Genomic DNA, 27967 nt, shown 5'->3' with positions numbered 1-27967 from the left:
ATCTAACTCTCAGCAAGAAAGCAAACTGTTGCCAAAATGCCAAATGTTGAAATATACCTATAAAATAAATAAATAAAAATCGAGTAGGATCACATACACAGTCAAAACAGCATAATGACTGAATACTTTTATTAAGATGGGACAGCTCTGCAAATCCTTAACCAATCTCCAGTAGCCAAAGCCCCAAACCCAAAGCACAATATCAATGACACCAGAAATTCTGTAGCAAAAATAGCAACCTTAAATTGATAATAGTTACAATAAGCTTCAGGTACGGTCAAGCTGCTTGTGCCTTCTTGTAGAGATTGTACATATATTACAGTACATGTCTGAGTTACATTCGGCCCTGCTCCGTCTGCCTGCTCTCTCACTGCAGATGGCTTCACAACTAGCTGCCCTCACCCTCAGCCTCCATGAGCTCTGTCGCTGAGGAACCAGATATCACCCGTGCCCAGACCACTCTGTCAGTCTGCCGGGGCAAGCCTGCTCACACTACCCACACTGATGGGAACTTTCACCTCCACTCATGTTCAAGTGACACAGGATGGACAGACTATCTGTGATAGCAGCCGAAAAGGAAATTCCTCCCCAGTCCCTTTCATTACTTTTAACCTTTTTAACTTGCAAATGAAGCCATAGAAGAAGCTGGAATCCCTTTCACAGAGCATCCAATAGTTTACTAAACCAACTAAAATAATTTTTACATTTAGGGATGTATCTTCTGTAGAGATTGATGTTTTTTGTCCATGAGACAGGTTCAGGAAATGTTTTGGCAAACTGCTGTCTATATATTTATAGTGATGTTTACATGGATCCTGCTCCTGTATTCTTTCCTCTAAGGGTTGTTCATCCTTACTAACAAGCCAAGTCTGGTCTCAGGGTCTGAGGCAGCTAAGTTGGAGTCTGAGGTCTGACGCGAAAATGGGGCATTGTGGCATTTAGCAATCTGTGTTCCCCAGGTGAAGGACACATGGAATCAGCGTGGGGGATTTGGTGTTACTGGAAGCCCACATGGCTGTCCATGAGCGGGCTGGAGCAGTAGGGGTCTGGGGGGTCTTGGAGCTCAGTCTCATGGGTCTGGGCGTGGCCTTCCTCACAGTCCTCTTCGTCCTCTGGGCTGTGGCTTGTACTCTGGGAGCTGGCCATGGCGCCGTAGCTGTGGTGGGCAGGGGAGGGCATGGGAGTCAAAGCCAGCTCTGGCTCCAGCAGCACGGACGCCACAAACAGCTGGGGGTAGGAAGATCAGATATAGTTAATGATGGTGTCACACAGTAAATCATTCAATTCACCGGGAGTATATGAGATGAAAGTATGTTTTAAATTTGGGTCCCTACACTTAAGATGTAAATACTTGCACCAAGTTAACATCTGAACAAATTAAATGTTTTAAATTAAATGGAAAACATTATAAATCCAGTTTTTGGAGAGAATATAACCTATATGCTTTGAAGGATCATGTATTTAGGTCAAAAATAATATGATCCTGTAAGATATGTTAATGGTATACTTTCAGGCTAATAAGAGAATAAAGTAATACTGTACACTGGAGGCAGTGGTGGATGTTACAGTACTCCTGTCTCCATCAGTGAACGTCCCCTCTGCTGGCTGATCAGACATCTGAAACAAAGAAAATGCATACCATTCATTCAATATTTGTGTGTCTTCAGCTGAACATAGTTGTGTGAGTTATGAGCTGACCTGGTAACTCGTTGACTTGTCTGGTTGCTTCCTAAGGCACAAGCGGAAGAGGGAAAAGGCAATACAGGAGATCAGGGACACTAAGGTGAAGAGGGTGATGGGATGCACCGGACCTATGACAGTAAGGGGAGATTGCAAGAAATGACATGGTCACACTCTAAATACAATGACAGTTACAGAAACTGTAACAGGATAGAAAGTGGAAAGTGATAAAGTACCTAATCTGAGCATAGAGAAGAAGAGCAGCCAGAACATGCAGAGAATGGGAGCCAGGATGACCTGGCTGATGGCTGCTCTGTGGATCCGCTGGCTGAGTTTGGTGGGAACGTATGCATAGTAGATGTTGTATCGGTCAACCATGTGCTTCAGGATCACATAGAGCAGACCTAGAGGGGCAGGGAAAACACATTTAAATATCTAAAACACTACAGCATTCTGTTTAAAATGGACAGCAGTGTTGTTGATTAAAGGTGAAAAGTTAAAAAACCTGGTATGGTCCTTTAACATCATAGTGATATTTTGTTCTATCCAACCTCCCAACCTCCACCAAACCCCACACATAAGGCTTTAGGGCCTCAAACACTGAATATATGAGGCTCAATGCAAAGTTTTTTTGCAATGTGAAATCAATTATTGTGACATGGCTACAGTGTGACCTGATTTATAAAAAAAATAAATAAAAAAATGGCTTAAAAACAAGCATTTTCCGTTTATTTTTCAAATGAATATTTTGCTGTTCAGGTTTGGCAGTTATCCTGTGTTGATTCTTTGTGGTTCCACCCAATAAGGTTTAACTCAACCAATGAGATTATCTGCCTTAGCTCTGCCTTTACAAAAAAGTAAATTTGCAGAAAACAGCACAGGTAAAATACACAGAACAGCAGGGTAGTAAGTATGAAAGGGTCTAAACGGACTGAGGATTTGACTGCAGAAGTAAATAGAAGCTTGGCGAGCTCTGGGCAGAGACAGGAGCAGAGTGGGCGTCTGGCTCGCAACTCACTGTGTCTGGGTGTCTGGGACTACAGCAGCAAATTCACACAGTCTGCATCGGACTGGCAGGCAGTGGTGGAGAGTGAGGTTACAGTGTGAGGGGAGACGACACACACAAAGCTAAGAGGGGAGGTGATGGGATTGCAAAGAAAGACAGAAGGTGGAAAGAAGGAAGAGGTAGATGAGGATAAAGAAGGGTAACCTATTAGTTGCTCACCAAAGGGTGTAATAATGGGACATGTGATGCTGTAGGTCATGCTGACTGCAAAGATACACATGGTCCAGGCGTACTCCAGGCCAAACTGGAACTCATAGGCCTGGCTCTGCAGATGAAAACACAAACACAGTAAGAGTTGCATCTTAAAACATAGCACAATCTAATGTACCTGACATGAAAACACTGAGATAAGCATAAAAGGCTCAGCTGACCCGTTTGACATGAATGCGCTCAGCCTGGGACTTGGCAAAGCAGAGGCGGACGGCATACACCGTCAGTGCTGGGATACGAAGTAGCTCCATAGATGTGCCAATCAGACTGGATGTAATCACATAGTTTACAAAGAATGCACCGTTGTCAGGAAGAAACACACACCTGCACCCAGAAAACAGTGAAGCCTGAGTGTGTGGCTGCCAACAAATTGTCTTTTTAGGAGTCATAATACTCTAGGTACATTTTATTACAACAAGAAAAAGAATCTTACTGGAATTTGACCTCCTTCTCCTCCAGGAAGTTGACATCGAAGAGCCATGTGAAGAACAGGTCCAGACTACAGAAAGAATCAAATAAAAGCCAAACAATTAAAAAGTAAAATCAAAAGAATTGGGTAAAAATATAAGCAAAATGTATATGTTTGTTTTGTGTCTGTAGATGTGTTGTAAGTGTACCTGGACAGACCAAGTGAGGGCAGGATGATGACCATGAAGACCAGCAGGAAAAAACACTTGTGCATCGTTACTTGGTTCTCACCAGATCTGAGACATTAAATGAATAACATGAGATCGTAAGAACATTATTATGCACCGCATATTTAGTTATAAGACATATATACGCTGTACCCTTCAACGTAATTAATTCATAATGTGAAACAATGTAATGTAAAGTCAGCTGACTCTACATTTAAAGGACAGTTGGGTTCATTAGCACGAACTACGCTTTTCACTCCAGTTCCAGTTCACATGCATTTGGTCCTTCGCACATCATGCCTGCACAACATGTTTGCGGGGGTGCTTATGTACAGAAAGGGTGCTCGTAGGTGCTGCGTGAGGTTGTCTCCTTATGCACAGTTCTGCTCCTCCTCCTGCTCGTCACCATGTGCCATTCCCCTGTGCATGGTGACTATTGTGCATATCATTATCCTCACATGGAGATCTCTATGACAACCTACCCAGAATAACAGTGCAGGGACAGTGACAGAGAGAGAGAGGGAGAGAGTTAAAAAGAGCAACAGGGTGAAAGAGAAAAAAATAATTGAGGTGAGAAAAAAAGAAATGCTGAGAGTTGAGAGGAAGGCAGACAGCTACACATGAAGGGTCCATTTAAAGAAGCAAAGAAAAGGCATTTCCATTTCAGAGGAGAGAGGAGAGTGGTGGTCGATGGCTGGTGAGTACCTGGTCCAGTGGGACTCAAAGAAGGCTGAGTAATAGACGATAAAGGGCAGCAGTACCGAAAACGCCCACAGCAGGAGGGTTGGGAAGAACTGGGTAATGACAGGGCTCTGGATTGGACAGCAAAATTATGAATTAATGAAACTGAAAAGGATTCAAATGTAGCATTAAGGTCACACAGTTGAACTCGATATTAAACTCTGACCCGTAGACTGTCCACAGGCCTTGTGACGTTGAACTTGTCCATCGTGTTGACGATGATGGCAGGAGTGGTGAGGAAGAAGAGCAACAGGAAGAGGAGGATGTTGAGGAGGACGCATTGCAGCCACCAGCGAGATCCGCACACTGACAGGTTTTCCCTGGTGACAGGAGAAATAATGAGCCTCAATTCACAATCATCCAACATGACAGACAGCCTATTTAACACACTACTCTTCCCTGACACTCCTGTACTGTATGTATTGACATAAGCCTGAAATAGCCAAGCTCAGTTGCGTCTTGTATGTGAGTTGATGAGCATGTTTCCACTGCACTGGACTGGAGAACAGCACACTTCAACGCTCAGTTTTAATGAAGGAACAAAAGTACCTGCTCCAGTCGTCTAGTTAGTGCAGAAAACACATCAACACACAAACACACTGCAGTCAATCAGGCATTAAGCATGAACAGTGAGCGCTACAATCTCTTTGGCTAATATCCCATACATATGCATTACTTACTTGTTACATAATCTTACTGAGACTGCTGCATTTGCTCTAAAGATAAGAAACATGCATTATAGCTAATCCAATCATGGATAGAGAATGAGCTTTTTAAATGGTGTTGAAATCTGCTGAAACACATTGATGCATCTTAAATGTTGCTGTTCGCTATTTTGATGTTCTTAAAAAAGAACCCAGAGCTGAATGAAAATATTGTAGAAATGCGAATGCATTTACTCTGAAAAAGATGACATACATAATTTGCATAATGTACCTTCTTGTCTAAATAAATAGACTCTTTGAGGTCCATCATTACAAGCTAATGTTGCATTGACAAACTAAATTACAGCCTACACAACTTTGGTTTAAGGTCTAGCCAAGATCCAGAGCTTTCTAGGATACCAAATATGTCAGTGTTAATTACAGGGAAATGTGTCTGAATGATGCATAAGACATGTAAAAGTGGATAATACACTCAATATGTGTCCACGTCGGGTTGTTTCGGTTTCCTCCCACAGTCCAAAGACATGCAGCAGGTTAGGTTAATAGATTGCTTGTACTGTAGTTGTAAATGTGAGTGTGAATGATTGTCTGTCAGTGTACCAATGCATGCTGGGAATGGTTAGAGCTCCCTGCAACCATGCAAAGGATAAGTATAACATATAGATGGATATATCCCTTGTTTTAAGTGCTAGAAAAGTAGTATGATGTTGTTAGTGTGGAAAATGTTGACTTTGAGGCTAATCAAGGGGAAATAAGGTTTAAGTTCCAGTAATGTCATTACTGACCAGATGATGTCACTGGGAGCAGGTGCGTAGCTGACCCCCCATTTATGCGACTGCACCACAGTGGTGATGCTGGACTGCTGAGGGCTGCGACGACAGCGTACACAACCGTAGTCCTTCACAATTCTGGAAAACAAAACAAGTGTTCTGCATCAGTACTCAGTAATGCCCGCTTTTATGCCACTTCATACATTTTATGGCTGCTCCCTGCTGTGACAGGGTTTACGTGATGAGAGGACCTGACAGACATAAACCACAATGTCATGCTGTTGTTTACTCACACAGCAGTCATCCTCTCATCACGAAAAGTCACAAAGGCAATGCCGAGCCTCTTCATGGAGATGCGGTTCTTCTCGGCATTGAACTCGTCTGTCCGCTTTTCTTCTAACTCGCTGTAGTACTGTTCTGCATCCACCTGCAGAAAAAAGTTAGAGCACAAATTACTAACTGCATCTTTCACTCTCAGAGATCCCCATATTTACAGTGGCAGGATATATCTTGTTGCTGCATGCACCTACTTCTGGATTGCAGTGCCATCCAGTGGTAACATACTTTTTGTGCAGCACCTACTAATCCCAATTATGCTGATAAAAAAAGTACCATTTCAAAGCCACAGATGTCGCAGCAGAATATCTGAGCACACGGATGGGTCTTGATCATGATCTTCCCCTCCTTTTGGGCCATTGTGGCAAAGTACAGCCTGCCTTTCATTGCCTTGCGTCTGCAAAACACAGCATCCTCAGACAAGAGCCTCACACTGATTCCAAACTGTGTTGCTCCAATCTGTAGCAGCTACTGTACCTCTCTAAGTCCAGCCTCATCAGATTGTGGACATCAAAGCAGAAACGGATATCAGTGACAGTACAGCTGGGGTAGGCCTCACTAGTGAACGGAGCAAATAGAGGTAATCGTAATAAAGACAATGAGATTGTGCATGTACAATGGTCAGGGCTTCCTTTTGACATTAATCAAACATCATGACTTAACAATGAAAAAGAGAAGAAAACGTGTACTGGAAGTGTTTGGTGATGAGTCCTGGGTCAGAGATCTCTCTTGGTATGGAGGTAATCATCAGTGTCCTGGCTACCTGCAACATAATGTAACCACCATGACAAGTAGCTTTAATAAACTGCAACAACAAAAAAATCACCATCTTATCATGCTAAAGTGGACAGTCTATGGATGGCAATGCCGGCCTCTCGGTTCACCACTTTTATTCAGACAGAAATATCTCAACAACTACATGAACCAATGTGGTGCACACATCCATTGTCCCCAGAGGATGTATCCTAATGACTTTGGTGATCCTCTGACTTTTACCCTAGCGCCATCAGCAGGTTGACATTTGTGGTCCAGAGTGAAATGTCTTTACAACTACTGGATGGATTTCCATGAAATCTGGAACACACATTTATGTTCCCCTCAGGATGAATTGTAATCACTTTGGTGATCTATTAACTTTTCATCCAACACAGCAATCATAATCTAGTTTAGAAGCAAACTATAATGACATTCCCACCAGCGTCAGCTATACTTTGTGTTTAGCCCTAATTAGCATGCTAAAACGCTGAAAAAGAGAAAGTGACTTATTAAGATGAGATTTTATAGGATAGTTTTTCCAGTGTCAAAATGGCCAGGCCTTGATGTTTAAACCGTATGATTTGATGATGACAGACCTTCTCATCTTCTCCGTACTCCAGCCGTATCAAGTGGTGAGCCATACACAGCAACGTGATGATGAAGTAGACCAGAGCCAAGATGCTGTGGAGCCACAGAAAGCTGTCCCTATGAGGCACAAAAACTCTGTTGTAGTTTGAACGAATATAGAAGTCCAGTTTTTCATGGTTCTGTGCTATTTCATGAAATTTAATGTCATTCAGACTTACTTTGCACTAACATTAGCCAGTGTTGTTCTTCCAAAGTTTTCAGGACTGTCTCCTGTAGAAATAATGAAACATGACAGAGAGGGAGACATTTTAATTTTCTGACTTAAACGAAACCCCTCCTCTTTTGTCTGGAGGCTACAATGAAGCAATGTCACTATTCAGAGAAAATGTTTTCCATCCAATTTAATGACATCTCTCTCATCTCAATGAAATTTTCACACAAAATTCAAACATCGCAGTAATGCCTAACTCTGCTGTTTTAATTTGGGCAACCTTTGTTTGCTGTTACCATGGCAGCCTGTCATTGGGTGGTGGTTTATTTAATGACTAGGGTGACACACTGGTTCATAAGATGACAGCCAGCAGTAATAAAAAAGTTTCTGTGGACAGCCCAGCTCCTCGTAGACCCCATAATGGCTCCTGCCTTCATCCTGTTATGGAATCGCTTACTCAACGCTTCCTACAAAATAAGCACACAACTGCCAAAAGGCATTTCTGCTGTACCCTAACAACTCATTTTCTGCACCATCCCACCCCTGACACCTACATGTGTATGTTAAGAGGAAATTAAGCACTTTCTATTCCTATAATTCTGGGCTTGATGAATTGGCACTTGTATGCTAGCAACTCCCATTACGGTAGATAAAATGCAGCCTTTGTGTAAATGTACACTGTAAACCCAGATTTAGTTGTGATTATACTTTTTAGTGGTCACTACTTATTCTTTCACGTTTTGTTAAAAACCATATTCATTACTAAATCACATCAGTTGTTTGTTATAATCAGCTTAAGTATGTAGTGTACAGATCATATTAAGCAGAGATAACCAAGGATGTTAAGTTTCTGTATGGAAGACGCGGGGTCATTTGAACTGTTCTGTGCTAAAGTGATGTAAAGGCTCATGAAAAAAAAAAACCTGTTCTGAATGGTTTCTCTCCTTTTTTTTATTTAACCTTTATTTATCCAGGTAAGTCGATTGAGAACATATTCTCATTTGCAACGACGACCTGTCATATTCACACAATTACACATTCCATATCTGGAAGCTGCCCAGTACAACCACAGTCTGATGGGGACAGTCTGGCCCCTGGGCAGTGAAAAGATGGTAAGAGGCAAATACACAGGGTAGAAGTAGCTCTTTTTGCTGAGTGAACCTATCTACTCATTATAATCCAATGAGTGAGAGAGTGCATATGTGTATTGTTAAATTTTCTGATATGTTGGAATAAATGTATAGTATACATTGTTCTTCAAACTAAGCAAAACAATATTTAAAGTATGTGAACACATATCTTTAATAGTGAGAAGTTGCCTGATGTTTTCTTCTGCATGTTTAAAGCTATAGTGCGTAGGTTCTGGCACCCCCATGAGGAATTTTAAGTAATGACAACAAAATAGTCAGTGCGTCCATAAGCTACAAGCCTTTCGTGATCGCGCACCGAACCCACCCCCACCCCTCCCCCACGCAGTTGCTAGTAGCCAAGGAGGACACTGAGGATTAAAAAAACATGATGGACTCTTCAGAAGAGGTAATTATCTCTTAATTAGCTTTGTATCAACTCATTTGGCTTAAATGTAATGGACGTTCATTAATATAAAAAAGTTACGCACTAAAGCTTTAACTTAACATGCTTATTTTAGACAACATGACTCCAGAAAAAATAACTTTTGTTAACTAATGATTTGTAGTAATGACTACTAATGTAAACTTGATTTGTCTACTGCATCAACTTACCGTTGTGTGTTAATACTGTACAACTTGACCTGTTAAGTTAAGGCAAGAGGTTTCCACGCAAATTTCTAGTAAAGTCAACTAATTCGGGATAACAGCGTATATAAATAGTAATAGTTTCACTTCATAATGTTGTTTTATGGCTCATTTTAGTTTAAAATGAACTTTTGAATTGATTTCAGCTTTGATCTAATTTCATTTATGCAATATGCTTTTTCCACCTTTAACTGATAGGACAGCTAGGTGAGAAAGGGGGAAGACATGCAGAAAATCATCACAGGTCAGATTCGAACCCTGGACCTCTGCGTTGAGGAATAAACCTCTCAATATATGTGCACCTGCTCTACCCACTGAGCCAACCCAGCTTTAAACTCAGCTTTAACAGTGATTGTTTTAAGCTAAAGTTTCAGTGCATTTAACCAATAAATCCTTAGGTGTGTAGGTGTGTGTAATTGTCTCTGTGTGGCCTGCGAGATGCCCCATGTGCCTCCCCTATGGTAAAGGATATCCCTTGGCTTTTCAAACAGTCGGCCTTCTAGACCATCATCTGCAGACAAAAATACCCAGGAGGTTCCCGGAAAAGTTGACCGGCAGGATTACAGCCAAAGACAGCAGGCAAACCACTGTCATGAGCAGGATGATGTGGCGCTGGAAGGACAGGTATGTGACGGCGTCAATGCCGCATTTGCTACGTATCTCCTCATCCCTGAGGAAATAGAGAGAGGGGAAACATTCAGAATCCCTTAATCCCATAATCCAGAGATCCCAAACTCTGTATGCTACATGGCATTCAGGTGTCAATAATTGAATTTTCACACAATATACATGTGATGATAATCAGAGCTGTGCAATCTTAACCTACGATATGTATGCAGGTCTGTCTATTTGCAGGACAAATGGGCCTACAGTTTATATCTCATCATGATTAAAACTATGGCACCACTACATTGGTGCCAGAAGCTGTGGTTACCAGGCGGGAGGTTCAGGAAAGCCAGTGTCATAAAAATAGAACAAAAACAAAAACATAAAGAATAAAAAAAGAAGAAAAGAGGGGCACCCTAGTCACACGAAGGCCCACACATTGCGAACTCTCAGGGTGGGTTTACACTTTCCCAGAGCGAGATGCTGGCACAGGAGCTAAAAACAGAGGCAACCAAACCCTGCCATAATACTATGGAAACCATGGACACCGTGGTAATCGCCTTTTACAGGCCTAAATATGTTGTGTGTAGTCAGACTGGAGCAAGAGCAAATATTCAAGGGGAAACCACGGCACCGGCGGTCGCATGAGCCCAGACTCGTTTGTTTTTGCTGCTAAATGACATATAACAAGAGACTTTACATTTGCCGGTTACATCAGCTTTGAAGACAGTGGGCCAATAAAAGGATGGAAGCTAAGATGAGAGAAGGGTAAAAAATAATTACAAGGGCAACTGCTTTGTGCACTTACTTCATGTGGTAAAGTGATGAGAGCCACGAGCAGAAGCCCTGAAAGGAGAGGAGAATCATAAAACATCCAACGGATTAGTTATTTAAGATATATAAATTACATATGTATGCAAGACTGTGCATACCACATCTGGCTATTTGCATGCATCCACTATTTGCATAGCAATAAGGTCTCAGAGTGACACAGAGGGGGAGATTTAATAGGTCTAGCCTGGAGCAGTAACCACTTTACTGCAGCCTCAGCTTTGAGTAGGCACAGGACGATGACTCCAGTCTGACTCTTTGTCTTACACTGTTATAGACATGCAGATAGTGACCTCAGTCTATCACACAGGTGTCATGGACTCACAGCTGAGTCATGAGCCAAACTTTCCTCTTACAGTTGACGCAATGCAATCTTAGTCATGTGGACGTTATTGTAAAAGTGCAGACATCAATATATCATTGACAAATTAACTGTGACACTGTGGTATAGTTACTGTAAATAATAAATGAGAACATGATCAGGAAGACTGATAGACTGGCTAACATCAGTGGTATTGTTGATAATAGTGTTTCTTAAAAATTTGACTTGTTTCTACATTTCCCATAATGCTTTCTCCTTTATATTTTGCAGTATACAGAAAACTGGAGTTTATCAGTCTTCTACTCAAATACTATGATTTTTTACCCTAATTTTACTATTGTGGAGTTTTTAACCACTAGTGGCGTTGTAGAGCAGGGTTAGGTTGATCAGGTCCCTTTATTGTTTGCATGTGTTCTACCAGCATAAATATTGTATGTGTACTGCACAAGTAGACTGTCACCTTTTACCTGTGACACAACTTTCATTGTCTTTGTAGTATCTCACAGCCATGATATGAGCACCTAAGAGTCTGATTGCCCTTCCTGGCTTCAGTTGCTGTGGACGTGACCATGCTGTGTGCCGAGGTGCACTGGCTGGCATTAGAGGAAGCATAGTGGAACATTTTCCCCATTGTTTGGAGCGAAGTTGTTCGGCTACTCTAGTTTTGCACAAGAGCTCAGGGCAGCAAGGCAGGAGAAAAAAGAAAGAGTATTGAATGGAAAAAGCAAAAAAAAGATATGTAGATATGTTGGGTGACAAAACTAAAAATGGAGAGGATTTTGGACCGACACAGAGGTGGCACTGTTTTTCCTGGGTTAGTAGGCCTAAGCCAGTTTACTTTGTTGTCGCACCATTAGCTATAACAGCTTATTTTCGCTAGTTTGCCATATGTCAATGCATGCCTACTTACACATCCAGCTGATAAGTAGCAACATTAGCATTCATTCAAAGTCGATTTTGTGTTAATCTGATCTCTAAGTCCAATTTTCACTCTCCTTTTAACTCTGGTCTCCACCAATCAAATTTGTATTCCTGTTAAATGCTCCACTAGCTACTGTAGTTGCTTTGGTAACTTTGGTGCAGGACAGAAAGCATACAGTGGGTTTATCAGAGCTTTTTCGCTGAAAATGGTTGCCTGCTGTGGCTAGAAACTAGGTTGATAAGAATGGATCTTGAGCGCTGTAAAATCAAAACAATGAACTAAAAGATACAATAAACACTCCATATAGCTGAAAGAAACTGCAGAGTGATCTTTCTTTGTGGTTTTGTCACTAGCTGTGACCCCTTTCACATTACACATAGTTATTTGATACATTGTTAATGAAAAAATATGAATTAGTGCAACTTTAAAGTAAGGCAGCAGAACCACACTCGGCTGTAAACTTAGAATGGGAACAATGCAGGTTTCAACACATAAACTGCAAATATTTTGAGGTATGGAATGCATTTAACATTTTTGTTAGACCTAAAGGACACATAAAATATGATTTGTTGAGAGAGGCTGGGTGTAAACAAAACAAGGATGGAATCCACAGGGTACCTTTAATTTATCCGAAAATGCTATTACGGGGTTCTTTGGTGCTTTAGGAGCTGATGGAAAACTCTCCGCGCAGGCAAACAAAACAAAACTCACCATGTCCTTGGTCTCAGAGTCGGAGGGACTAGACTCTGACGGAGACTTTTCTTTCTCACTTGGTTCTCCATAAAACAGGGATGTGAGACTGAATTGGGAAGAGAAGATGAACAAATAAATAGCAAGATCATCATATTGATTGTGGCCTGACACAACCTTATCAATACATCCAATATGTAACATAATGTAACTGCTCTAGACAGTTTCACAGTCTGAAACCTGTGTGTGTATACATAAAAAAAGACATTCAGAATGAAGACATTCAGTATGGTCGAATCCAATAAAGCCAGTGTGATGATTGAATTTGTAGATATTTCTCTCTGGGCCGTACCACTGACAGTTCAACTGTGTGTCAAATTAAGCCGCATAATTAAATAGTATACGAGAGAGGACAACTTGGCAAAACACACAGATGCTGCTTGCCCTCAGGTACTATGAAGCCGCTGCTGGTTAGGCAGAACTAATCAAGCCTGCACTCCCCTGGATAGGAAACTCAGGTCAAGCAGAGGAAAACTGCTGCAAATTTGTGCAGACGACTGTGTGGACCTTGACTCGTTTTTCATCCTTTAAAGGTATCTGATAATTGATTAATTGTGTAAAGGATAAGTCTGGTGATATTCTATTGTTTTCTTACTCCACACACATGCATTACTTGTTTGAGTAACATTTGCTAAAGTACTACAGTGCGCATATGTTTTTGGAAATGATTTAGCCTCTTATAAAAATGAAACTTATATTTGGGACCTGTTTCTCCTAGAAACTATAGTAGACTGGGTTGAGTGCCACAGACAGGGTAAAAAGTATAGGAAAATAAGTTTGGTAAAGTATTGAGAGATGGACTAACACATTTTTGTTTTGATCTTTTTATGGGATTTGTTGGCAATGAGAAAAATATAGAATAACATCAGCCTTCTAGCCTGGACCTTTTAAGTTATTTATCAAGGTGAAATTGCCAAACATTGGCTGGTTCAGGCTTCTAAAATGTGAGGGTTTGTTGGTTTGTTGGTTTTATATTGCTGTAAATTGATACTATGGTTTTAGGAAGGTTGGTTGGGACAAATCAAGCAATTTATTTCCAAATTTCTGTTAGTTGTAGCCCTAAAAAAAAAAAGAGTAAATAGACTGTTCCATCCGAACAACTCTGTGCTTACATATACTACGTATGTGTATGTCTGGCGTGTGTTAACACTTTGATATTTTCACTGTTAATATGACATGCCAAAGTTATCAGTCCAATAACAACAAATGATTATTAGAAGCAAGGCAGAGTAGCTCTTTACAGTAATTTGCCTCCTACACAGTACCATTTGTACTCAGCAGAGGGCGCTGAGGCTTCAGGATCAGGACTCAGGAGTGGTTCCTCTGAGAATTATTTCTCCATCTTAAATGTTGTCATGGCTCACAAACCAGCAAGTGTATCAGATTCTTAGATTAAGACAGCAAGTGATGGATTTACCTGTCATTCTCCATCAGCAAAGCCAGGCGGCCATAGTCCCATGCAGCCTTCCTCAGACAGGAGAAGATGAGCAACAAGAACTGTAACACAGAACAAGAATATGAATGTATGAAGCTCCTGAGAATCTGATTTACACAATCACGCACATCCTCATTTACTCTGGGCCTCTCTCAAAACCTCTCTCATACTGCTCCATTTGAAAGCTGTGCCCCGGCTCTGCATTCTCATAAAAAGCCTACAAATAATAGACAGTTTCAAAATGCAGCAGCAATAATGAACCATCTTCTTTCTTTAGAGTGGTACGTGGTTGTCTTGGAAACTACCAGACAGGTCAGCATGCACACGTCAACACATGTGCACTGATGACAAATGAGTGTAGTCAATAGCAAGAACAAATTAATTTCCTCTTTTCTGCCACAAATGGAGAGGTAGCATCAAAAATTAAACAAAAAAGCCTATTCAGTGTCATATTATAAACAACAGTGGATTCAAGCTTAACAGCCCTGGTTCAATATAAAGAGCATAACTTGGCGCTGATGGATGAATGTTGACATATGCAAATGGAGTAAAAGTGCGGATGACTGTTTGATTTTAATTACAGCATTAAATTATTAACTCATTAGAGTTTAGTAGACATTTGGTTTAGTGGGCAGGGATGGCAGCCATGTAAATCAGAAAAAAGCTCTCAATAATAGATATAATAAAAGCTGAATAGAGCCAGACAATCGGGGTGGCCTTGATGAAGGATTGTAGCTGAATAATGAGTGCGTGATCACATTAACAGTCAGGGTCCAAACCCCTCCCTGTTGTTTTATTTCGTTTGGACTTGATGCATGGGCATGTTTCCTTAAGTCCCGCTGATGATTTATTATTATTCTGTATGATGATGGAATTGATGCAGAGGCGTGCTCCCGTCACCTGGGGGGGAAGCAAGCTTTGACTCATGCTTGTCGTTAAGAGACACCGCTTGACCCTATGTGTTGTCTTGACAACCTAGCAGCGATAAAATGAGCCAATTAAAACACGGAGGTGGCAGATTGAGAGTGATATAAGTGTGGAGATCAATCTTGACAATGCCTGACAGCCTATTATTATCTGGAGACAGTAGGAAAAATATGCAACTATGTCTGTAAACAGTGTATACACTGTTTTATATACTACATGAGAGGAAAATTCAAACATGCAGATTTACTGCAATTTGATGTCGTATGACATGCACATAACGTGTGTGTGTTTTTGTACATTATTATGAGATCCAAAAGCCTGACATATACAAAAAGTCTCCAAAATGTTTCTGTTTCTTTGCTTATCATATACTATTGCACTTTCATAAAGTTGAGGGACTTGTGAGGGACAGATTAAAAAAAGTATAGTCAAAAATAAAGCAGCAGAGGCCTTTAGTCCCTAGTATAGGTCCAGCTCCAAAAACACTGGATAATCAATTCCCATAACATAACCTGGTAGCAACTTTCATTATATCCTTCCCAGCTGGTAAAAAAGTATATATTTCAAATGTCATGCTTCCAGCTTGGACTGCAGGCTTTCTGTTAAAAAAGCGTTGTCTTCAAATCCAAGACGAGGTAACCCTGATGACATCCTGACATCCTCAGGGTTATTTTCTCACACTTTAGAAAGATCCCCCACAGTGACAAAGGACATTATACAACTGTTTTGAGTAGCAGTCCTAACAAGTAGTTTTGTGTAAGTAAACTCATCTAAAACAAATGGAGTGCACTTTGCCAGTCAAGTTAAGAGAAATAGAAGATTCCACGCATATTCCTAGTTTTATTTCTATTATTACGGCATTTTTGTTTAAATTAGGATTACAAATTTTGCCTTTAAGTATCATCAAAATTATACACTAATAATTATAGGAACTGTCAATACAGACATTGCCTACTGCAGATGCAGACTCATATATACAGCTTTGACTTCCTACTTTTATCAGCCAATGGAGATAGATATTTAAAATCCAATACAATAATACACTTGGCATTGGCCTTTCCTAATTTTGATTTAGAGTTAGGATTTAAAGCAGAAGGTCCTCTTAATTAATAAAACAAATGAGCATGTGTGTGTTGACATCTGCATTATTTTCATACATTCATGTGTGGTGTCCAGCACCACTAACACTCCAGATGCTGCTGTTGTACTTTATTGTCATCAAGAGCAGAGTGAAGCACTTGAGACAGAATGCCCATTAGATACTGTATCCTTTTTTTTTTTTTTACAGAAACAGCCCTCTGACCATGTATCACCTCTTGTTGTCTGTTCGTATCAGGGCTCTTCGCAATATCTCAACAGGGTGTTGGCAGCTCTGGATGTATTCACAGACCTTGTTATCGAGGCTATTTCTAAGATGCCAACTTAATAAAATAAGAGATGACTCAGAGTGTAAAATATGGACAAAAAGCTACCTATTATAGACAGCAAACATGGTTCTAAGTAGAGCTGAAACATTAGTCAATTTATTGATTTTTGAATTAATTGTCATATTATTAATTCATTTTTAGTAATAATTCATTTCTACTTTATTTTGTAAGCAAAAAAAGCCAATTCAAATTTCCAGCTTCTCAAATGTAAAAAGTCTCTGGTTTTCTCAATAGTAAACCAAATATCCTTTGATTTTGCACTGTTGGTTGGACAAAACAAGACATTTTAAGACATCACCATGAAAGCAAGAAATAATCAGTTGCAGCCCTTATTCTAACGTCTCTCCATTTGCATAACTTAAAGAGAATTCAACTGCACTGGGTATTATAGAAAGTGGGACAATAGGAAAATGGCAAAACGTCATTACGAAAGCTGTTTCTTAACATAATTTCGAAACAAATGTTAATTGACCATGGCTTTCCTATATTATTGGGTGGTTGGGTGTGAGTCTGTACCATCCAGAGCACGACATTGATGGCGAGGACCGTGGGAACCCCTCCAAACGGTAGACCCTGGAGGACGCTGCTGCGGGAGTGCGAGCGGTAGCATCTTTCAGCAGTGTTGTTTTCTTCCCCAAAAGAGTCCAGGTAGCTCAGAACATCCAGCTCCACAGCTCTCCCCTCCACAGGGGGCGCTCTTGTCACAAACAGCTCAGAGTGCGCCATCAGCACAGGACCATAACTGAAGGAAAAACAGAGAAATAAAGAAAGAGACCATTAGCCAAGTTTGGTCAACTGTTGGAATTACTGTATGTCTCTTGGGCTTTTTTTTGTGTGAATCTGACTGAGAACTCATGGTAGCAACGCCCTAAAGCATACCCTGCTTTATCATCTATTTTACTCTAAATAAGACCATAATCATGCTGTGTTGAAAAAGACTAGCGATTGAGACCATAAACTTGTTAGGAAAATGTTTACTGAGGTAATAAATTAAGTGACAAGTAGGTTCATTTCTTTTTACAATCTGACTTCTTTTCGCGACCAGTGAAGTCGCCCCGTGCTGGCTATTAGAAGGAATGGAAGTGTAAGGCACTTTTGCATTGGGTTCACTTTTCAGGCCCGGAGGTTGCCGCTTGGCTAAATGCTAGCATTTAATAGTTTAGCTAACCTACTGTTTAGCATTTAGCTAAAAACACTAGCTATTTCTACAGTAAGAGAAGAGGAAGAAAGTCATCAAACTGAAAAATGTGGGTTATATAACAATATTAGCTAAACTTTGCCACTATAAGCAACTGGTCATACCAGATCAAGGAAGGCTGTAGCAGAAAATCGCCCTGAAGGTATTGGATTGACAAAATGTGTGTTTTACTGCTGAATACAACTGAATGAATACAACTTTTCATTTCATAGGAGGAAGAATGTGTTATTTATTGTCTCAAAGGTTGCATAGCCTTGCTTTAAACAGAAGTTTTAGTCATGTTATTTGTTGCCATATCTTTTCAATACCTACTCACCCTATACAAGCCTCTTTACAGTTTATTTACATATAATTATGATATTTGTGGATTTTAATGAAGACAGTGGCTGTGTTGTTGGTAATAAGCAATGAAATTGTGATTTAATGTTGTGTTAATTTTTAACTTTGCAGTGACACTCACTCTAAGTGCAGTTATCATAGCATTTCCAAGGATCAGTCTAATGACCACAGTCCATTAGCAGCTATTGATCTGTGTCTGTTTCTTTATTTGACAAATGGACATGGAGACGTTGCATGGACAGACAAACTGATTGGATGACAGGCATACCACAAGCTCTTTGAAAAGCCATAATATGTGACAGGAAGATACTAACAGCCCATTTACCACGTAGACAAGAGCATATTTATTTTGTAAAAAGTCAGAACAAGGGTAAAAGCTTAAACTGCGTACTCCACTGCAATTTTGAACAGCTTGTTGAAGATTGGCAGTTTCTGTGCACTTCTCTCTCTGTCTATAGAAGCATGTGCAGGATATGTTCATTCACAATGCCATGACCACAGAATGGAGCCCTCGCCACACTTTAGATCAATACAGTTCTGTCTCCCAGCTGCTTAGTGTGTGTACACTCCTCAGTGAATAAACAATCTGAGAAAATGGAGCAGCAACAGAGTACTGACAAAGCTTTGCATCAATACTGCGATTCCACCTGAGTGAAAGACATCAATCATGGGAAAAAAAATGAGATTCCAAGATATATTGAGAGATGTTGTTACTGTGACAGTAACAAAGTGTAGTAAACACGCTGTGTGCTCCGCAGCAGTAAATGGCAGCCAAAACTGCATCACAGCACTCTGCTGTCCAACTCTCACAAGAGCTGTGAGGTAACACGAGATTGAAGCGAAAAAAGAGAGAGGAAGCTAAAGGCCTCCAAACTGGCACACAATACTGAACCCAACCTTGGTTTGATTTATCACTGCGCCAATGATGTCACTTCCTGAGAAGCTACCATCACAGTTTTGTGAAGCATTTACCAAACAACGCTTGTTGTGCAACAGAAACCACAGCAGGATGTCCAGTGTCGGAGGGCGAGCTGATCAATGATAGTGCTGCTGGACTATACATCACACTCTCAGAGAGGTCTGGAGATATACTAGAAGTATAAAAATACAACCCTAGTAGCTCTTTCTGCACCACTGTAGTCTAATTCTTACCTCCTATTGTGCAACTTTATGGCTTGCAGTCAATATTCAGATGCTGACAGATACACAGCATCTGACCCTCCCTGTGGAGACAACTGGGGAGGAAATCCACTGAGGATGGATCACAAAGCAAAATCCATAACATACACAAACGCAGGCTGCAGAGTTGTGTTTCCACAGAAGCCGATCTACCATACATCACACCATTCTTTTCTCTCTGCCAATACATAAATAAGCCATGGATATGCACAATATGATTATTTTACAACTAAAAATGGATTAAAAACCACATAGGCTTCCGGTACAAGGACAGAGCATTCAGTTCTTTGAGAAAAATAAAACATTGGCGTTTAACTTACTGGATTCTTTATATTTTACAGATATTGGATGATAAGGTTTTGTGTCAGAAATTGTCATTTTGTAAACACATTTTCAAACAAATGGATGGACAAACTAACAAACAGATTTACAGGAGATTTTGAAGTAATGTGATCAATAAAACAATAAATCAACCAAAGCATCCGGACTGAGCCTCAGTGGTATTTAGATAAAAGGCACTAATTATGATAATGATACTGTTTGCACTAACTGCCTATTTATTAATTAATTTAAGCATCATGTTGAAAAAGCCTAAAATGGAAAGCTGCAGTAAAAAAAAAGTAAACTGTTCTGTGCCAATTTTTATATTCCTGTGATGAGCTGATGGTAGCAAACAAATCAAAAAGTGACTATGTGAATTGTGACACAGCAGCAGGAGCTAAATCAAACAGAAATTATGCCTTTCTATGGAAGAAAACACAACTAGCTAGCTGTAAACTGAAGCTCTAACTAAATGTGACATGCAGAAGCTTAAACAGACCTTTATCGGCTCATTATGCTGCTTCTTCTTCCTGCATCAGACGAATTTTTCATTTTGAATGCTGCTGGCTGCTGATGCTAACAGTAAAACTCTTCCTCTCCACCTCCAGAACAGAACAGGATGCTGAAGGATACAGGCTGGTTTCACACAACATTTCACACATCATTTGGACAAACGTCACAACATGACTCGGCAGTTTAGCCACAAGACTCCATGGATATTCTTTCTGCCTCACCCCTAAACATGCTCACAGTTATCCCATGGTATACATTTCTTCTCCAGCTTATTGAACTCTGCAAATCTGAAGTATAATCCTTTCCCTCTGCTCATTTCTCTCCTTCTCAGCCCTGACTCAGGCTTCCAAGCCAACGCAGTAGATAACAAACTGATGTTTGGCTTGGGTAGCAGTGTTGTGCCTCCCCCTGGCAGCATGAGTGAAATCCCTCCTCTGTGCTCAGTTAGACTATTATGATCGCAGATGCTGAAGTCAATACAAGAGCTGTGAGCTGGTGATGAGATATACCTGAGTTTGAGTCGGAGAAGCAAAAAGAAAAAGCCTGGGCAAGCTGTAAAGAGGAAAAAGCTAGCTCAGGTCAGATAATCAGCTCATTGCACCAATCTCTCTTTGTGTGTGTGTGTGTGTGTGTGTGTGTGTGTGTGTGTGTGTGCGTGCGCGCGTGCTATCCGTTCTACGAGGCTGTACCTATTTGAGCTAAATGATAATGCTAGCATGACAACCTGCTCACGATGACAATAAAAAATGCTGATGTTCAGCAGGCATAATGTTTACTATGGTCAGCTAAGCATATGCCAATTAGCACTAAACACAAAGTACAGCTGAGGCTGATGGGAATTAGTTTTGTAGGTATTTGGCCATATTTCAGTTTATAGACCAAAGTGGTGGATTGACTGACACTACCCATCATGGCTTAAAACACTGGGGAGATAGAGAGGGATGGTGTGCAACAAAGTTCCCTGTGAAGATTTAAACCAAGCGCATTGGCAGCCACTACTCACTTTTACCATCATTTAAATCACTTTACTAGATCCCTCAACAAGTGCTTTGTCATGCTGAAATGAGACGCTGAATCTACAGTATGTTATCTTATAAAAAGCCATGACAGTAAACATCTTTACATCTAAACATATTCCCAGAAGCACCAAAACTTAATTTACAACATAAACCGTTTGGTGGACAGCATTTTCTCTCCCGTCGTCAAATCACTCCATTGGATCAAGATTCATTATCTGCCTGAGGGAATGAGAGAGAGATTGCTTCAAAAAGATTCCTTTTTTGCCAGAGAGATGAACCATAAATAAAATGTGAACTTGTGATGATTTCCAAACCTGTGCATCGTATCAACTGCCAGCCACTGTGAGATAAAAGACCACCCCCAAGGACAACTTGCAATCACCATAAATAAAAGAGTAATGTTTTCAGAGCTGTTGTTCTCTTCCTGACTGCACTGACTGTAGCCTTGTTAAACATGCATTTTTTTTCCTTCCATGATACCTGCATGGAAGGGAGTGGTTTGACATTTCCCCTGTCAACAGCTTAATCTCAAAGGCCCAGAGCTGGTAGAATATTCATGAGTGATTTTCAGCTCTGCATGTTAATCTAAAACTGAGCCCCTGATTATGGAATTCCTGGTGTTTAAAAGGTATTTTGTTAAAACAATCCTTCACTGATAAACTGTTAACAAGCCAATAAAACATGAAACATGACATGAGATGACTGATCTGTTACAGTACCTCTAATTTGCAGTATGAAAGGCAAACATCTCTCTTTTTCTTTCTCTCTTTAGGTTGCCAGGTGTTCCATTATATTCACTGGCTAGTTACTAACTTTGTCTGTCTGAAGTTTGGAGCTGGGCAGGTATTTCAGAGTTTTTCATCAGGAGCTTATATTATTTGTTTACCCCCTGTAGTTTTCCCATCAATACACCAAAGAGCACCTGTGGTGGATTTTTGACTCTTCTTTCCTTCAGGTCACAGGTAAGCCCTCCAATAATCTACTGTACATGGACCAGACGCTGCTTGATGGTTTAATAATGTCATATGAGATCAGACGGCGCATTTGCAAAATCACATGTGGGGTGTATCGATGCTCTCATTCACTTACATTCACTACATGGCAAGCAGGGACGCCTGAACATTACTCCTATATGTGATCTCATTCTAAAGCCCTGAGCATTAATATGCTGCATAAACAGCCTCCACTCTTCTGGGAAGGCTTTCCACAAGATATTGGAACCTGGATGCAGGGATTTGCTCCCTGCTACAAAAACATCAGTGAGATAAAGTTAGTCTGTGATGTAGTGCTGCAAGGCCTGGCTCCAATTCATCCCAAAGAGGGTCAGATTGGGTTTTCTTTATTTATGGACCTGGCTTTGTGCACTGGAGCCTTGTCACATTGAAACAGGAAATGGCCTTTCCCAAACTTCGATGCAAATTGGAAGCACACTATTGTCTAAAATATCATTGTATGCTGTAGAATCAATATTTATTTTCCCTAAATTAGAACTGATTGGCCAAAACCATGAAAATAAGCCTAGTTTGTGTACAGAAGCAGCCACATACCTTAGACCATAGAGTGTATCTTCTTGTAGTTTGTTGGGATATTTTAATGGGGATGTCATGTGTAAGTGCATCTTAGCTGTAATGGTTTTGGTTGGAGGGTGGTGTTGGGGTGTGTGGATGGGCAATCCTCATTAGACTCAGCCTGAGGGGGAGAGGGGGTGGAGGTTTTAGCCCAATCTGCTCACCACCTGTTCAGTGGAGGAGAGAGGAGGCTTCACTGTTTTCATACCTCACCCTCTCTCCATCACACAACACACAAACAAAGATCACCGAGGTGTGTCTGCTCAGAGCACACAGTTAATGCAGCATCCACCCACCCAGCCTCGTTCTGAAGGCTGAATGAGCCATAGTATGACTGTGATGACTGCACACACAGGGCTGTGCTCAACAAACCAAACACCTGCTTCCTGTCTGGCTGCACATGCTCAGTAGGGCCCCAGGAGAGCGCTGTGTGCCTGTCCTGCTGCTGCTGTGTGGACTGGGCTGTTCCTTATCAGAACCCATCTGACATTAGTGATGGCTTCAGTTCAACATGTGTGCTGGATGAACCTGACGCAGAACAACAGAACCTGCACAATCTGTGTTTTCTCTGCATACCTCCGAGCTTCTGGAAAATTCCACCCACAACCTCTCATACTGCTGGAGCTGATCCTAAAAATGGGCCTGTGAGAAAACCTGAGTCTCAGAGTTGAAATTACCTTCACTCCCACATCTACAAAGAAGTGCAACCACTGCTTATTAGAACAGATTCCTTTAGAGAAATCTCAACTCTCTGTAAGCATCTTAACCATATTTAAAAGGAACATGCAAAATAGTCAAAATACAACATGTCTCAACATATGACATAATGTCAATCATGCATTTACTTTCCTTGCACCTACATTTGATGTATGTAAATTACAATGCTTTTTAATAATATTACACTACTGTTAATCATATTCAAAAGAAGCCATTGGTTTCCATTAATTTAAGTATGGTATGAAAATGAACTTCAAGCATAGAAATGTGCTTACGATGCATTTATTTGTCGTCAAAGTTACATTGCAATTGTGTGGTAATGCAGTTACCTTCAGGGACTGTTACTATTGTGATCAAGAAAGTTCCAACATGTCAGATTTGAGAGACGAGCAGCCTTTACAATGCAGGTAATGTCCAAATCTAGATTATTCTTTTCTCAACATCCTTGTTTACTTATTGTTTTTTTAATGTTGAAAATACAGCTTCTCAATGCAAAGCCTGTTTTGCCAGAGTATCAATTTTCAGGTCTCAGTAAGCTAATTTTCATATTGTAATCACATTAATGGCAGGCAATTGATGTTAGGAAGGTAGTAAATCAATCTAAAAACATACGGTCTAAATGGTCAGCAATAATGTGAAGAAAGGCTGAAACTATCATTTTAATTAATAATGAATCTGCCAATTATTCTTTTGAATTTTCAATAATTTATTTTATCCATAGAATAGCACAAAATAGTTAAAGTTCCCAGAGCCCATGTTGACATGTTTGAACATCTTGTATTGCCCGACCAATGGTGCAAAATCCGGAGATACCCAGAACAATCGATTGATTATCAAAAGAAATTGTTGTTCCTGTCATAAGACTAATCAATTAATTGACTGATTGTTTCAGCTTTAATGGGAAATTTGTCATTTGTAGAAAATGAAAAAATGAAAAACAAAAATACAAAAAACACCACTGTGTTCATTTATAGATGACTGAACATCTAGATCAATGCCAACTAGAAGACAAAGTCTGCTCATATCACAACATCTGATACCTGCAGGACATCTTTTGCTACAAAAAGAGCTCCTGCAGGGGTGCCTGGGTAGCTCACCTGGTTGAGTGTGCGCCCCATGTACAAAGGCTCAGTGTTTGCGGCAGTGGCCATGGGTTCGATTCCAACCTGCGGCCTTTTGCTGCATGTCATTCCCCCTCTCTCTCTACTTTCTCGTCTTAAGCTGTCATGTCAATAAAGGCCTAAAAATGCCCCAAAAAAATAATCTTAAAAACCTGCAGGTATCAGATAACTACTTGCCTACAGTGCATATACAACATACAGTATACAATATGTGACAAGTGAGAGGATATCTGGGGTTGCTGGTGAGTTATCTGTGTATGAGACAACAGTTATAATGCTGCATGCGTCAGTACCACTGTGATGGTGGACCCCTGTGGAATAGCAGGAAAGTTTACAGCAGGAATCTCAAATAGCAGGGAGCCTACTCTCCACAGCAGACATAAAAAGAGCAAAGCCTAGCCTATGGTACATAACTGTTGTGGTTAGATAGCAGGCAAGATACAAATGGAGGTTTCACAAAATCGTCAGCCGCTGTTTTGTTCTAATATTCTTTGTGTTTGTGTTCAATTTTCGGTTAAGAGGCTTTTACCAAAGTGTTTCCTGACATTTTTATTTCATACCCAGCAGCCCTGTGACATGTAGCTGGGGAAATGAGTCACAGTAATACATCTTTGCCATCACCACGGCACCATCATTTTCATCACTACCAGAGAGGGCAGGGGAGAAAGTACACAGGAAGTTGTCTGTGCGGTGCTACACAGTAGTGTATGAAATCTGTTAACGGTGTGGGTTGTTCCTCACAGATTCCCAGTCTGGGCACAAAGTGTCTCATTCATTACTGTAATAAAAGCAACACAACAATATACAGTATCCACCTGTAGTCCTAGGCTTTATATCACTATAAGTATTGATATTGAAATGTAAAATGATGCATATCTTGATGGAAGATTTTATCAATTTTGCCAACAGCTTTGTTGAGATGTATATTAACACCGCTAACTCATAACTGGAACAAAAGATGGCCAGTGACAAAGGACACTAAAATCAATATATAAATAATAATTCCTTGAATTAACCCTACACATTTGATGTAAGATTGAGATTTAATGTAACTAAAATATGTTTTAACTAGATCAATAAACAAGTAACGCTTAAACCTCCTACTGGTTTGATTTTTAACATTCCTGGAGCTTAAACATTTGTGTAGGGGACATTATTCATCTGCACAGTGTTTGGTTTGTCTTTAACTCTTAAACTCCTCACTCCATGTGATGCAAAACAGTATGTAATTCTGATGTTTTGCACTGTATGAATAAAACCCACAAAGGATCTTTGTGCACCCACTCCACTGTTTTTATGGTTTGATCATCCTGTGCAGCAGGAGCTGTCCACCTGCTCAAGGTGCTGAAACAAAAAAAGTGAAAACAAACCAGATCCACGAACAGAGGCCTATGCACGATTCTCTCAAACATGTCACACACTGTTCAGCAGCTGTTTGATAATGTATAAATACACAAATCCATCTCCCAGCTCTGTTTTCAATCTCAGCTTAGAGTCTCCTGAAATATTAATGTCTGTGTGACACTCAAAGATGACCAGCATTCATTTGCTCTCTATTCTTGGGAGACTTACTGTACACCCTTCCTTTTGAAGTGTTGCATCAAATTTTAGTGTGTCAGCGCACAGAAAATCTTTGGATTATCAAACACTCAAAATAAGTAAACTCTTGCACACTATCAGCACTTCATTGAGGTCATAAACCTTAATCAGACATTAAAACATAAAAAATAGTATAGCCACAGGCTGAACAAGACAATCAAAAAGGAGTCAAATCACACATCAATTGACACCTGAGTCAATTACGCTTTTAATAAAACACATAGATTTAATGGTATGCAAGGGTTTACCTGCACAACCAGATATACATTAGCTAATAGACACATCAAACATCACCACCTGTTTGATTAAAAGGTTGTGGTCAAAAGTTGGAGTTTGTGGTCATCTTGAACATGTTAGCTCCAATAAATTCCAATGGTGTCCACTTTTCAAAAGCTGCTAACTTTTTAAAGTGACATTTTGAACCTGCAGTAATTGATGTACTCCAAAGAGTGAGTTTAAAGCCATGACACGCTTGTAGTAATAAAGGAATTTCCCTGAAATCCTTCTTGAAATGTTTTTAGAAAGCACACCTTCTCTATGAAAAATTTAAAAAACGGGAGCCTGGAAATATGACAGAGCTTGAGCTCTCTGATGAATAAACAACACTAATTGCCATCATCACTATCATTTATCCTCAGATATGATGAGTTGTGTGTATACTGACCTCCACTTATTAGTAATACGACTCTCTGAAACCTCATTAAAATCCATATAAGTTACTAAATATTCTCCATTACAAACAAGACCTTTCTCCCAGTGAACTTCTTTTTTTCAAACTCAGCCTCACTATATGGCTAATGTACTCAGTAGGCTATATAGGCTAAACAACTATGAGATCTCTACCTCAGGAATATCTTCAGAAACGCAACAGGGCCAGTCAGACCGTGTTAAAACCTGCTGAATATGTAGCATGGATTCAACAGGTCAAACTACTTGCTCACTTGACCAATAAAGGCTTTGTGTCTGTTTAAATCCAACAGAACAACAACAACAACAACAACAACAACAACAACAACAACAACAACAACAACAACAACAACAACGACGAGAAGGTAGCCACAGCATGGCTGGAAGCCTAAAGATCCCTTATGTATTATTATTATTATTATTATTATTATTATTATTATTATTATTATTATTATTATACCAATGGGAACCGAATTACAGTTAAGGGCTCATTAAAGGTTTCCCAACCAATTGACTTCATGAGGAACAATAGGTGTTGTAGTGAGATCTTTTTGCGTGTAATAGTCTGACACGTTGCCAGAAACATCCTCATCGTACCATGATGCAATGAGCTTTTCAACGTTTAGATTTCACTTAATTCTAAAATCCGTTTTTTATAATTAAAAGAAAATGTGTTTATCTCTGCTATCATTCACATTTCGGCGACTCTGTGTTAACCCGTTTACTGCAGCACTCAAAACAGTCTGCACACCCACCTTCCTGCAGCTCTGTAACTTAATGAAAACGATTGCGCCATAAATAGCGCCATGAACCCCTCCAGTTCGCGTTAAGATCATCACACGGATACATGACTTCTAAAATAATTCACATCGCTCACCTCAGAAAGCTTCCTGATCGCTGGCGTCTGGTGATGATGGGGGTGCTGCTGTGTTTTTTCTCCAACACCAAGAAAAAAGAGAAACTCCCACCTACTCAGGGGCCGTCTGACAATAAAACACCTGCCTTGAGGGAGCGTCAAGTAATGCTTTAACTCTGATGTCTTGCTTTCGTCTG

At 40.3% G+C, this 27967-nt stretch overlaps 1 protein-coding gene across 3 annotated transcripts; it reads right to left on the bottom strand.

Moving 5' to 3' along the window:
• Positions 1–18: 18 nt before the first annotated feature.
• tmem63c (transmembrane protein 63C) lies at positions 19–27967 on the bottom strand. Of its 3 annotated transcripts, none has more exons than XM_031278701.2 (23): positions 27792–27967; positions 17170–17395; positions 14282–14361; positions 12826–12913; positions 10848–10885; positions 9961–10103; positions 7666–7717; positions 7456–7564; positions 6793–6866; positions 6581–6661; positions 6380–6500; positions 6061–6194; positions 5783–5905; positions 4499–4652; positions 4297–4403; positions 3574–3660; positions 3390–3455; positions 3118–3280; positions 2906–3011; positions 1917–2084; positions 1699–1811; positions 1543–1617; positions 19–1227 (listed from the first exon to the last, which is right to left on the bottom strand). In XM_031278701.2, exons 2-23 carry the CDS (start codon positions 17377–17379, stop codon positions 997–999), a joined length of 2523 nt encoding a protein of 840 aa, XP_031134561.1. In that variant the 5' UTR covers positions 17380–17395; positions 27792–27967; the 3' UTR covers positions 19–996. The 3 variants fall into 3 exon arrangements, with proteins under 3 accessions (XP_031134561.1, XP_031134564.1, XP_035850493.1); XM_031278704.2 differs by lacking the exon at positions 27792–27967 and adding an exon at positions 20190–20652; XM_035994600.1 differs by lacking the exon at positions 27792–27967 and adding an exon at positions 19343–19415.

Source organism: Sander lucioperca, chromosome 18 (genome assembly GCF_008315115.2).
Source record: "Sander lucioperca isolate FBNREF2018 chromosome 18, SLUC_FBN_1.2, whole genome shotgun sequence".
Taxonomy (NCBI): domain Eukaryota; kingdom Metazoa; phylum Chordata; class Actinopteri; order Perciformes; family Percidae; genus Sander; species Sander lucioperca.
Note: the sequence above shows the minus strand (reverse complement) of the source record. Positions and strands in the feature narration are given on the sequence as shown.

What these genes read in the sequence shown, in the direction of transcription:
- tmem63c (XM_031278701.2), bottom strand. Translation starts at nt 17,379, where the DNA reads ATGGCGCACTCTGAGCTGTTTGTGACAAGAGCGCCCCCTGTGGAGGGG. An exon ending in TCAATGTCGTGCTCTGGATG is followed by an intron (nt 14,362 to 17,169) that starts GTACAGACTCAC and finishes TCTGTGTTACAG; the next exon opens with TTCTTGTTGCTCATCTTCTC. An exon ending in GATGAGAGGATGACTGCTGT is followed by an intron (nt 5,906 to 6,060) that starts GTGAGTAAACAA and finishes TTTGTTTTCCAG; the next exon opens with AATTGTGAAGGACTACGGTT.